The 13,646-nt window shown below is 39.4% G+C and overlaps 1 protein-coding gene across 1 annotated transcript; it reads left to right on the top strand.

Annotated features, from left to right (window-relative positions):
- Positions 1 to 2,634: 2,634 nt before the first annotated feature.
- Positions 2,635 to 7,451, top strand: fgf4 (fibroblast growth factor 4). Its single transcript, XM_034581589.1, has 4 exons — positions 2,635 to 3,248; positions 4,635 to 4,738; positions 6,476 to 7,230; positions 7,296 to 7,451. The coding sequence occupies exons 1-3, from the start codon at positions 2,855 to 2,857 to the stop codon at positions 6,650 to 6,652; spliced, it is 675 nt and encodes a 224-aa protein (XP_034437480.1). The 5' UTR covers positions 2,635 to 2,854; the 3' UTR covers positions 6,653 to 7,230; positions 7,296 to 7,451.
- The last annotated feature ends 6,195 nt before the right edge of the window (positions 7,452 to 13,646 follow it).

The following is a 13,646-nucleotide window of genomic DNA, read 5'->3' as shown; positions in this document are numbered from 1 at the left end:
TTCATATATATTTACATGAATAGAATATATTGACTGAAAAGACAAATTCACCAGTACAAGTCACTTAGTGAATCCAGTATGGGAGCAGTTCAGTCACAGCTGTCTAGCTGGCCAGCATCCAACTTTACTGTGCCAACAATATCAGAGGAAATATCCCTCCCCTGTTTGGATAAACAGAGCATGACACTTGATATACAAACTCACTAACAGGTAGGACACCTTTTCACATGTTACAGATGGATTGTTTGACACTAAAACAGGTTGATATTTGAACAGAATAATGTTTAACTGTGATGATATTATATGCTAGGTGAGTCTAAATAAAGTCTTCATCCACACAACCCTCTGAAAAAATGTGTTTCTTTTTTTATATTAAAAAACTACAAGATAAACACGTTACACCCTGTAAAAGGTTACAGGGTGCTGGTTATAATCAGTGCTTTTTGATGACAATTATATTTTTTAAGCCCAGTCATTGCCCTCTGGTAACGAATTATAAGAAGATGCATTATGTAAGATTGAAAATGATGAATAAATTGATAAACCAACCAATACTTGTGTTTTATGTTAAGACATGTTAGGCTCAGAATTGCAGCTGTCGCCCAGTGAAATCTAAAACCTCTTTCACTCAGCATAATTCATTGCGAACATGCAACCTAAAACCACCACTTCAGTACAACACAAACAAAATCTAAAGATGAACACAACATAAAAATCTCAGCATAACTGAAGAGACACAACTTTCTATACTTTTTTATTTAAAAGTGGTAAGAGGAGATTACAGAACCATGGACAGCGCCAGCACAGGGCCTGCTGGTCTGTGTGGCTTGCAAATGGTAAATGGTCTGTTTTAAAAAAGTACTTTTTAGTCTTGATGACCATTCAAAGAGCTTTAGGGTACAGTTTTTTGTCATTCACTCATACACACACATTCATACAGTGCATCTATGTTCAGCATTTTCTCTTTGAGAAGAGGCAATTTGGGGTTCAGTATCTTGGCCGGATTCAAAATTGATCAGTTGTCCTGGTGGTCAACCAACTCATCAACTGTCATGCAGGCCTTCATAAAGATGTAAAGGTATGTCAGCAATTTTACTTTTGGAATGTGATTCCTGCCCTGAAGGTCCAGTGGCCAAACGTTGTTGTGAAGATCAAGTTGTCCATCAAATGTTCTGGAGTGGTGTCCTGAGGGTTCCGCAGTCTTGTGTGTTCCTGAGTTAAGCTTTCTATCAGCCCAATGGTTGTTCAGAAGGCAATCAATGCCTTGAGTTTTCCTGAGACTCCATTGATTTAATGATACTTTGATGCTGAACTTTCTGATTCTGGTAGCCTGGTAGACTACTAGTTTCTCTTTTGGTTCATAGATTCTGAGTGTCTTTTGGTCCCCCAGACTGGGTCTTGTTGGTTAGCCGGTATGTCAGACTCAACACCACAGGACTGTCTCTGAGATCTAGCTGCATTCATGTAGCCATTTTGCAGCACACAAAGAAACAATGTTTTTGTACAAGGAGGATCAGCCAAATGTGAACGTGAGAAAACATTTCATGCGTAGTCAGTGAGGAGCAGGACAGAGCCACCCTAGAGATCAAAGGACTCTGTTGCTCGGCTGATAGATAGTGAAGACCCTAAGTCCTCAAACATATATAATGAAATACTTAGCAGAGAGGGTAAATATTAGTCCTCAGCATAGATTTATTGCATGAAGAATAGCAGTAGTAAAATGGTAAAATAAAAGGTGGGTAAGTTGATTAGTTTAATTCATTGGATATCAAATGCAATGCACCACTGAATCTTAAAGACTGTCAAGGATGACACATCAAAGTCCCACTGCCATGACACCAGTAAATTATCATCATTCAACCAAAGCATATCAACAAAAATTCAGAGAAGAAGAAGAAAGTTATGTTGTTTTAAAACACATTTATCACATTGGTTTGATATTGGCCTTACTTTGATGAAGACTAACTAAAGGAGGTATCTGCAATATTATTTAATATTTTGAATATTAAAATATGATTAATAAACAGAAGAGCCACACTTTTAGAACTGAAAGGGGAAACCAAATCAAACAATGAAAATGTTCAAATAAAACAAACTTGTATTGTAATGTGAAGACTTCAAATAAAGCTCCTCCAACTTTTTAAGAAATACCTAAGACTTATTTCTTGTAAACAATAACCTATAAACATGTTCACAAGCCATTACTTATCTATTCATGAACACGGATCCTATGATACATGGCCTATTAACACCTATGACAGTTCACAAACTTAACAAAGTTTTTCAGTCATAGCGTCAGAGCTCTTTAAAGTCTATGCCAAAAATGATAGCATTTTATCATGCTGGAAACTCTCTATTTAGTCTTACCATTGTTTTCTTTAAGGGCCCGGGATATGATTTTCCCTGTGACAGCTTTTTTCATTCGGTTGAATTGGACCTGTGTTTTTTCCTGTTATTGTTCATTTATAGAACTGTCTCCTGTCTCGACATCATGGTCTGTTAACTGGGCCGTTTCCTATTTTACATCCTCCCATACATATAGTATGATATTCTGCTGCTGATAATGAAAACCTCACACAATGAAGTTTTTTTTCACTATAACAACGCCTTCATTCATTTATTTTCTACAAACTTCTGCTTTGCTCTCAGATAAGACCGCTATTATTTGGTTTGAATAAAGCCCCCAGCTCTGTTTGCTGCGCCTGAATGTGAAAATAAAGTTTGTAGGTTTATTCTAAGTGTGGAACTGTGATGTAATGTGTGTGCAGGTATAAATATAGAGGCATGGCTGAACAGCGCTCATGCAGATCAATGTCGCTCCGACGCTGAAGCCAGTGCGCCTGTCGGTCTGGGAATGAGTGCAACTTACACACTATCCTCTCTGCCGCACCGCTTCTTCTTTTTATTCTCGCTTCATTGGAAAGGCAAACGCCGGGCGGCTGTTTTCAGAGCCAGACCCAAGATGGGCTCTTTGTCGGCCCTGCGGACTGTCCTGGTCCTGGGCCTGGTGACCGGACTGGCAGGATGCGCCCCCGGCCTGAACCGAACAGCGGACCGCTGGGAGGCCCTCTACTCCCGGTCTTTGGCACGGATCCCGGGAGAGAAGCGGGAGGAGATCAGCCGGGACAGCGACTACCTCTTGGGCATTAAAAGGTTGCGGCGCCTCTATTGCAACGTGGGGATTGGCTTTCACATTCAGGTGTTACCGGACGGTAGAATAACGGGGATACATAATGAGAATCGTTACAGTAAGTTGTGTCAATTATTTATTGATTAGAAACTGATAATTGGTTTCTCCACCTTTGGCAGTTTTTGGTGTTAGAGTGAAGAAATTCACTGTTACTTGGGCTAGCAAATACCAATTTGATAATTTATTTTTAATGAGTTTTGAAGAAATGAGAAGTCTTCAGGAGCTAAATTACTTCATTGACATTGTTCTGATCTGGTTTCCTGTTAGTAACTAAATGCTCAAACTCTCAGAGATCATAGGCTTCTGAAGGAGATGATGCTCATCCTTGTCAGTGAACAGCTCAGTTATTGATCCATGCTTTGGTGTGAACATCTGGAATTCTTCCACAATGCCCCATGAGCACATACTCTGTGTGCCGGTGCTTTCTGCCTTGTATGTAACCAGAGCTCGCTGTGATCCAGGCCAGCGGCCAGCCAGCACCTAAAGTTAGGACACAGCGCATGGACCCATCTGTTAGGATAGATTAACCCCATCGGTCCGGCCCAGGCAAAGTCATCGTCACATGTGCTGACACGAAGAATAACAAACTTGGCTTACATGTCAAATATAATCCCTGTCATGCCCTGTTTGTGAATTGTGGTCCCATCAAAGTGACACAAAGTGAGCTGTGGAACTTAAAACTTGTTTTCTTTTTTTTGCGGCCTCTGTAGGCTACTATTTTGAGACAAGGCATAAAAATTCAGGGAGATACATTACAGAACGTCTCTGTGAGGAATTCACGCCACTGTAAAGCATTTTCACATTAGAGCAGGAACAAAGAATACCTAGCCAAGGCCAAGTGAGAATAGCCTATAGGGTTCAGTAAACAGTCAAATATTTCTGCAATTAATATAACTTAGCTTATATCCACAGAACTACAAAAGTATATAATTGTTATTTGGTCAGTTGATTGAAGATTTAGCTTCTTTGACTTCAAAATCCACAAATGTTAATGTAAAAAAAAAGGAATAACAGAACTGTTTTTCATACCTTTTTTTTTTTTAGATTTGATGCCGGCTGGCATAAAATCACTTGATGAAGCCTAGTTTGATCAGGATTTCTTTTACTTTAATGTAAAAAATGATCTAGTTTGAGTCAGCACTTTGATAGTTTTTAACACAAGACATCATTTGTTTCACATATGAATTAGCCAATAACTAAAAATGTAAACTGTCATGTTAGTCAGCATCAAATAGTTGACAAACTTTCACATCACCTGACACATATTTAGACAGGTGATTTGTTATTGCCAGAATCTCAGATAAAGAAGGAATTATTTAGCTTTCTGTTGAGCTCCAGACTGTCCAGCTCGTCATCTGCGACACAGAGCAATGTCAGAGTCACTGAGAATCAGATCCAGCTATCAGACCAGCATGTTTCAGTGTGTGGTGTGTTTTTCCTGAAGGTCTTCTGCAGATCTCTCCAGTGGAGAGGGGAGTTGTAACTCTGCGGGGTGTGCGCAGTGAATTCTTTGTGGCCATGAACCGACGAGGAAAGCTCTATGGATCTGTGAGTGTACGAACACTGTCACATCACTGTATCAAACACCCATAAACAAACAAACACACACACAACGTTTTTAGAAGACAAAGACTTTTACTTGCAATTTCACCAATTTTGCTCTGTTTCACAGATCCAACAAAAAGTGTCAGGTGTCTTAATTCTTTAACTATTTTTTTGCTGGTGTGTCCCTTGGTAACACTTAAAAACTATGAATAAGAGACTAAATGTGGAGCAGCATCAGAAGCACTAAGCAGGATCCCTGGACCTGAATATCAGTAAGGAGACTCAACACAGGGACAAATTTACATACATACTGTATATTAAAACACATAAACTGCAGTTCATATACAATACAGCATATAATTACCCCTAAAATAATAAACTAAAATAATAAAGTGCGCACATAAGAGTCCCTTTAATGTCCTTGAGTCCAGTCTTTAAGTGTCAAATTGGTGGATTGATCATTGGAGCCCAATCCGTATTTGTACAGTGTCTGTCCTACCACACCATTGAGTGAAGACGAAAATGGAATGCCTCTCAAAGATCCAAATGTTGGCTTGCCATCCAGTTAACTGGAATCTCGATTTTTTCGGTGGATATCCTCTCTGGCACCGGTCTGAAGATTCGTCTCTTACCTAAAAACCTGACTGCTGAATAGTTAGAATCCCTGTATCTTCCAACAGGTCAGCAGAGCTAGCTTACTACCATGAAAGATTTCAGGTAACAAAATCTGAGCGAAGCAGGTAGTATAATTGTAGGTTGGGCAGCAAGATGGCAGACAGGTAAAAAAACTCACCACAGAATAAATTGCCCAGGTAGGACGGCTGTGTCCCTCCCCCTTCTGGCTGGGTAAAACCGTCCCTATTGTTCACACAGTGTTGTTGTCAATAGGAACTATAGTCTTGGTCTTGAGTGACTTCACTTAATATTATTCAAGTCACACTTCATTTCTACTTGAATGTACCATTTTAAATTGCTCTAACAAAACTTTCTCACAATTTTTGAAAATCGAGGTGGGGTTCAAGCCCAGGTTTCAGAAAATTCACTAAATAAATCCAATTACTGATTGGATCAAAATTAAGCAAAGTCAAAGTGTTGTTTAACAATAATGAAAACTGATAAAATGAACTACACAAAATAACCCAACATATTTTAAAAGGCAAAACATAATGCCAGTAATGTTCCATGGAACTGCATGAAAACCACCAACTCTGAAACACACATTTCTCCATGTGTAAATCTAAATGAAAAACAAAGTCATTCCTCTACAAAGTAGTAGTAGTTAAGATTTATAAAAAATGTTTTTTTTACCCTGATACCTGATGTTGCTATTGGTTGCTATCAAGTTATTTACACATTATTTAAGCTTGTACTCCTTCAGACATTTTAGTCATTCTCTAGTTTGAACTTAGGTAGTTGACTCTCAAAGTTGGTTAATAACTAAATTCAGTTGGAAAGGGCCATTAATTGTTAGTCCTCTCAGTGAGAGAAAATAGCACAATCAGAGAGCATGATGTCCGACTGCACTCACATCATTTACCCTTTCGCATACAATCTCTGACAGAAACAACTGCTGTACAATAGTCCTGCAGTGAGAAATAAAGTAATTGTTTGATAATTATCACATTGAACAATACAGACTTAACATTTCCCCCAAAATGTCCCTAGAATCTTTGTCTTCTCTTTGCCTTGAAACAATTAACATTTTAAATAATCCCTCTATCTGCCTCTTCCCTCTTCCAGTTACACTACAACAATGAGTGCAAGTTCAGAGAGAAGCTCCTCGCCAACAACTACAACGCCTACGAGTCGGTGGCCTACGCAGGGATGTACATCGGCCTGAGTAAGAACGGCAAAACAAAAAGAGGAAACCGAGTGTCCCCCGCCATGACGGTGACACATTTCTTACCAAGAATATAATCATAAATAGACTTCACCTCAATGTGGAGGAAGCAGGAGGGAGGGAACTCCAAACTATGATGCACTTTCACTCCAAGCTTTATGCAAGTGTATGATATTTGATCTTTTTATATGTATATATTCATTTTTCTAATTTATGTTTAACAACAGTTTTGTATTTTTAGGAGGGGTTGTCTTTTTACTGTGGGGGATCCGACTTTTTTGTTTAAATTTTTTAAATTTATCAAATATTTGCTGCTACTGAATGAAATCGTATTTCAGAATTTTGGTTTTCTCTACACTGATGTCAATATGCAACAGTGCACGGGAAACATTTATCACTTAACTATGTTTTTTTTTATTTACAACAAAACAGGACCTGTTGAGTCTCAGCCTTCAAAGAGAATTAAGTTGCAAATCTGGTGTCAATGATTGCCCAATGCAGCAGGTCTTTTGTATGGCACTGGAGCCTAATTGAAACCCTATCATCTTTCTGCCAGAGAGAGAGAGCGATAAAAAGGGAGAGACAGTGTGTGTGTGTGTGTGTGTGTGTGTGTGTGTGTGTGTGTGTGTGTGTGTGTGTGTGTGTGTGTGTGTGTGTGTGTGTGTGTGTATGTATGTATGTATGTATGTGTGTGTGTGTGTGTGTGTGTGTTGGGGGTAGTGGGGGTTGTTGAAGAAACCCCACCACCTCCACTAGTCTGTTTATAGCTTTGCCAAGGCTGGTGAACTCTGAACTATTCTGCCGTCAATCTCAGTCAGATCTATAAGACTGCCGATAGAGAGAGGCACCCTCTTTGACATTATATAAGTGGGGAGTTTGGGGATTTTAAAGGCAATGTCAAAGCGCTCAAATGCAACAGAGAAACCATAGCCCTGACTGAGGAATAGGAATATTCTTTATGTCAGGTTATTTCTGATTGTTCCGTAGCGCTGGGAGTGGAAGAAATCTGTCTGCCTGCTATTACTCAGGATATGGTTATGTAGATTGGACAGATATGACCTTTATTGCTGAGTTGTATCATTTATCTAGTAATCTTTGCCTTCACATAAAGTAATATGATGGGAATTTTGACAAAATTGGAAAGTTGAATTCACAATCAATAAAACAGCCCAGACTAAACAAATTATAGCCATTTATAACCTTTCAAATGTTCACATCTGTGCTGCTGTTCTGCAAAAGTTACATAGTCTTTGATTTAAAAACACATAGTCTGGTTGTCAATGTGAGGTGTGAGGGAAAGATACAGTCCAGCAAAAATGGCACAATAGTTCCATAAAGAACTTACAAAACATTTTAACAACAGTAAGTTTAAGATATATTTTTCTTAAATTGTGAACAGAGCCTGGCTATCAGTTGCCCCCTGTCTGAAGTCTGTATGCTAAGCTAGGATAACTGCCACTAGTACATGAGAGTCAAATCTGTTTTCATTGATTAACACAATTATTTCCCAAAATATTGACCGGCCCCTTCATTCATATTAGTACCTTGAGTCATGGTCTTACTTGAGTTTTTAAAGGAATTTCTGAGGCTTAGTGCATTTACCCTCCTCTCATTTCTATGTTCTGTAGTGATAAACAACAACAAACCTAGGATAAAATAAACTCACATTTATATTGTTGTGAGGATAGAAACTTTGATGCAGTTCCAGTATGACCAATTTCCACTTCCTCCTTGTGCATCTTCTCTTTTAATAAACCATCATTGATTTTCAGGTATTGCTTCAACCTCCTACAGCACAAAATCCTTCCCCTGCACTAGCTCAGTTTACAAATTCCCTAGATCCCCTTTTTCTTGTATTTGTTTCCTTTCTGTCTTTCTGAGTCCCTGCAGTTGACGGCAGCTCAGCTCTGGTGGCCATGTTGTCCTAGTTGCGCCTTGTCACGTTCCAGCTATCTTTACCCTGTGATTTACTTTTAGAAAGGATAATCATGGGAGAAATATTTACGGACAGCTGTTGGACAGTACTATATGCTAGGGCCAGTAACCCTATATTTTTCTTTATATATTTTGTAAATATAACCTCTAAGTAACTGAAGGTGCTGGTATTCCTTTTGGAGCCGGGGGTTGGGTGGTAAGGGGTGACAGTTTTAAATCAACAGAGCTGTGGGAAGGTTCTGTCTCAAAGCATGAAGTGCATTTGATTGGTTCACTTTGGTTCAATCAATGAACAGGTACACCAATCCTCCACAACACAGGTCAAAAAAGGACTGGTGAGAAATAGATGACCATATTTAACCTCTTTCTTCTTTTTTCTTTGCTATGCTCTCCATGTTGTCTTATACAGTCTTTCATCTTAGAGGTTTGAAATCTCAGTTTCAACATTCCACGTACAATTGCATACATTGTAAGTCAGGCCCAACTGTTTGGGACTGATTTATCTTATCTCTGCTGAGAAACAGTGCCTTCAGTAGAACTGATGGCCGGCCCCACTGAACACACATGCTGGGTGTTAGGTTACAAATTGGTAAAGCAAATATCATGCAAACCTTTGCTGTCGTTGCTTCAGGCTATAATTCCTGCAAGAGTATAGATGTAGAGAATGATCTGAACTCTGCGGGTTCAGTAATGTGAAAACAAATTTAGACTATCAGATCAGGTGCTTAAGCAACTGTCTGCTGGCCCTGTAAAATCTCTTTTTACAATAAATTTAAATCTTTTCTCCAGGATCCCATCTGGTAATATATGCAGGTGTACTGATGTATCTGGTGCTCACAGCTGGGCTCAGAGTTCTCAGGTGTCACTGTTTTGCATGGCAGTCATCATGTTTACAGTAGAATACCTTTCTGGCCTCTGTCACTGACCCAGGGCTAGCCCTCTACTCTGGCTGCTCATTTGTTTATTTAGCTACAAAGCAAGACCAGGGAAGTTCAGAAGTCTGTCACTGGTGTAGCACCCTCATTACTCACTCAAATTATGGACGAAGTGGTAAACAGCAGGTTGACTGTCATAGCTGACCACATGGTCTTTGACAGTCTCACAGAATGTCCATAAAAAGTTTTTGAGGTGTGTTTTTCTGTCATCCATCTGCCATGGAACTTATCATGATTTAATCTGTGCATACAGGCAGCTTAATGGCTCGTGTAACCACTTATGCCATATGCCTATAAACATGACCTGAAGCATTTTACGCTTAGTTTTCTTGGATTTTATGCTAGTAACTACAATTAATTTGTGTTGGCATCTGAGTATGAGGTGTTCAACGATTCAGCCAACTCATGAAACCTTTACCATGTAGGTTCGGTTAAAGTATGTAAAGTATGTAAAGTTTGTCAGCTGTTGCATTTGTTGTGCGCATGTGCCCTGTAAATTCATGTTAACGGCACATTTATATGAAACACCCACCGCCAGCACCTTTACATCCCATGAGTTAAATGCCTGTGTCTCCATTCTGAGGTTATGTCAATTGTTGTTATGAGTTCAGAGGTTTGGTCAGATCATGGACATCTTAGACTGGAGATATACTTATAACTTTTTCACACATTTGCACAGATGACCATATATGTTGTATGTTATTGTTCACATACATGCTGTGTACTAAGTGTGTACTACTCATGTTACGGGAGTGTTCCCCTAGAGGGTACACCACAGAACTAAGACTGAATAGAACTTTACATTCTGTGAATTTAATCCACATGGACACTGTAGCTGTGTCTCAATTCAGTGGCTGCATCCTCCGGAGGACCCGGTCTACGCAGCTGACGTCAGCTGCATCCTTCAACTGCTGGGTACACTGTGTCAGGCAAACCGAAAGAGACGGTCTGGTCTTCCTATTCCGTCACCAGCTTGTCCCGCCGTTACAGCCGTTGCCTAGCAACAAAGCTACAGATGAAAACATCATTCAAAATGTTTAACGTTTGTGTACTGTTAGTTGTTCGGTTGAGTACTTGCATTTAAAATAAATTCTCCTGGGGTTCTCGCCTCGCTTTTTGCCACCATTACCTCTTTGAAAAACAGTTTGTCACTGAAGCGCAATGAATCATGGGATATGTTGGGCCAGTAAGGATCCACCCGGTGGAGCCTCCGATGCTTAGGGGTGGAAGGACACATTTGTCGCCCGCATTTGGAGGAGCCTTTGAATTATGACAGTCTAGTCGTGCAGCTGTGATGCAATCGGTCTACAAATGCAGCCGACAAAGAATGTGGCCCCTAAATTGAGACACAGCTTGTAGGTCACATACTGCCTCTATATATTGCCGCTAACATGGATGTGTGTACTGCATCTTGCAGATGCTTAGCGTTCATTTTCGTGGACATGCACAACTCACAACACACCAAATAGATGCAGGATGCGTCGGTGATAATCATGTGACAGCTCATACTGAGTACCTCAGAAACAAGGATGGCCTACAACTCAATTGTTTGCCTGAACACCTCCTCAACAGACACACACTAACATGCCTTTCACACTATGTCTTCTGTACAGACAGCATGCAACTTAGTTTTGTTATACTGCCCAACATCACAGCAGATTTCCTCCCATATCACTGTTATTTCAGGACATTTTCTCACCTACCTGTTGGTATTAAGTCCCACACAGTTTACATGCACTGACATAAGTAATTCAGCACCAATATTTCCTCTCAGGAACAGTGTCCCGTTATAATCTATTCAACATGTTATTTTGAGTGGAAATACTTTTTACAAAAAATAGAACAATATGGACATTAATAGCAATGTTGATGGAATAACAGATACACCGTTATTACATGTTTCAGTGGAATTATTTTAATGTTAATTTTGTAATACTTTAAGCTCAACATACATGAGGAGGAAGGAGAAATGTCGCAAAAAACCTTACTGTCTGCATGGGTTGATCCATTAGGTGAGAATGTTTTTTGTGACTCTTTAAACTTAAAACCTTTGCAGCACTATTGGGTTTGTATCAGGCAGTATGTACTTTATCATTCTGCTTTCAGGACAAAATAACATCAGCTTATTATTAAAGAAATGGATTCCAGTCAGTTGTTCAAACTGCCCATTACTCATCTACCAACTGTTAAGTCTTGATATATTTCTTTCTATTTCTGCTGCCTCAACGTCTGTGTTTAGGGAAAGGATTTTCTATTGTGAAGTGATGATATGATAATGTACTTGTATATTGTATAGCGTATGATTCTGAGTCCTGTGGTCTTAAGACAATTTTGTATCAACTACTTTTATCAGTTGTCCTGTAGTTTTATACAGGGCCTAATAAAATGTCACTTTGTATGTGCTATGCACATGGCTAAACTCTAAATACAGGGAATAAAATAAGCTCTCCTAAATGTATGGTGTGTCTTGTGTGTCAGTATTTTTGTGATACAATTTTCTTTTATCATACAGTGCTTTTTCAATTTAAAATGTGTCTATGTGACACTGCATTATTTCAATTGTTCATGATAGAAAGCGAACTGTCAGATTTTTGGGCATTATAAATAAACATTGAATTAAACAGCAATGCAAATAAACACATAAACTGTGAGTGTACTCATATTATTTGATCTTACTAAAGCATGTGACCAGTGCTAATCAAGACATGCATATCAACACATACCTGCGTATATAAATGGTAAATGGTCTGTATTTACACTTCGGCATCTGGACTAGGGAAGACTGGGATCAAAATGCTGACCTTCTGGTTAGAGGCACAGCCGCCCTATTTATACACAGATTACTTTATTTTGAATTGAAGATAAGATCCCATATTTTCAAAAGGCACCTAATCTTTTAGGATGAATTTAGGTAGCAATGTGTATCGAAAAATCTCTCCAACCATTCATGATCTATACTGCTTACCTTTTGATGGTCATAATAGCCAATCCTAGCTGACGTGTGTGATACACCCTGGATGTGCAATTTCTCTTAAGTAAACAGTTTTGGTGTCCAATTAATGCAAGCTGCATCTCTTTGGACTGTAAGTACTATTATACTATAATTACTATTAATTTAATAGCAGAGATGTGGAACAGGATATTACAGATTATACAGTATATGATACCATGAAACTAAAGGGTCATTCCACCAAATCTAAACACGAAGAGCAGTCAACTCAGCCTGTGAAACACCCATATAATGTCCTCTGTGTGTCTGGGGGAGAAAGATAAATTCTACGGCATGTAGTTTAAAAGATGAGCACATTTGACATACTGGGGAAGGTATAATTAAAGTCTTAGTTGAGTTGTATTTATTGGGAAAGTATTGTATCTACTCAATCTTCTCCACTCGAAAGCTACTCCAATGTAAAAGTTTGCTACTTGGGAATGAAAAAAGAATACTGTATATCACCCAGTGCTGCATCCAATATGACGATTCTCTGTAGCCATTGAAGCGTCAGGGAAGGCAATGTTGGTCAAGCAGGTGGTCGGTCACTTAACAACACCTAAACAAATTTATGGAACAAGAAAAATAAGAAATATACAGAAGTATATAAGGGCGTTCCAGAGCACGGACGATGTAGGACGTGTTTTACTGTAGCTCCGCGTGAATGTGTTGATATATAACTTTATTAACTTCTTATGTCTGTCCACTGTTCATTTCTGTTACGAGTTTGGACTGCTTTTACTATTTTACACTTTGTTGGGGCCAAAGCAAGATAAATGGCGAGTTCTCGGGCAAAAAATTAGTCTGCCAGGCCTGGTCGCAGTAGGCCGCCACGTGAGTCCCCAGATCCTGAGTCCCCGGTTACGCTGCATTAAGGTCATGATGAATGATCTATGGGCCGAGATTGTCACGAAATTCAAATCCATAATATCGGAGACGGTTAAGAAAGAAGTGACAACCGCCCTGAGGAAAACGTTGACGCACAAAGCAGGACTATTTCAGACCTGGAGTGTTCAGCTAACGATCATGACGACCAGCTAACTAGCTTGCAAGCTAATATTACTGTGCTTTCTGCTATGGTAGAGTCTTCTAGCAAGAAATGTGAAGATTTGTCAGCATGCTCCAGATGGAATAACGTTCAACTGGTGGGTCTGCCTGAGGGATCCAAGGCTCCCCGACCTACTGAATTAATGGCCCAACTTTTGCAGGACT

Source organism: Hippoglossus hippoglossus, chromosome 3 (genome assembly GCF_009819705.1).
Source record: "Hippoglossus hippoglossus isolate fHipHip1 chromosome 3, fHipHip1.pri, whole genome shotgun sequence".
Taxonomy (NCBI): domain Eukaryota; kingdom Metazoa; phylum Chordata; class Actinopteri; order Pleuronectiformes; family Pleuronectidae; genus Hippoglossus; species Hippoglossus hippoglossus.
Note: the sequence above shows the minus strand (reverse complement) of the source record. Positions and strands in the feature narration are given on the sequence as shown.

Bases quoted from the DNA above. Each gene is read 5' to 3' on its own strand.
- fgf4 (XM_034581589.1), top strand. From the start codon at position 2,855: ATGAGTGCAACTTACACACTATCCTCTCTGCCGCACCGCTTCTTCTTT. The intron at 3,249-4,634 runs GTAAGTTGTGTC...TTTTTCCTGAAG, and splicing joins ACATAATGAGAATCGTTACA to GTCTTCTGCAGATCTCTCCA. The intron at 4,739-6,475 runs GTGAGTGTACGA...TCCCTCTTCCAG, and splicing joins GAGGAAAGCTCTATGGATCT to TTACACTACAACAATGAGTG.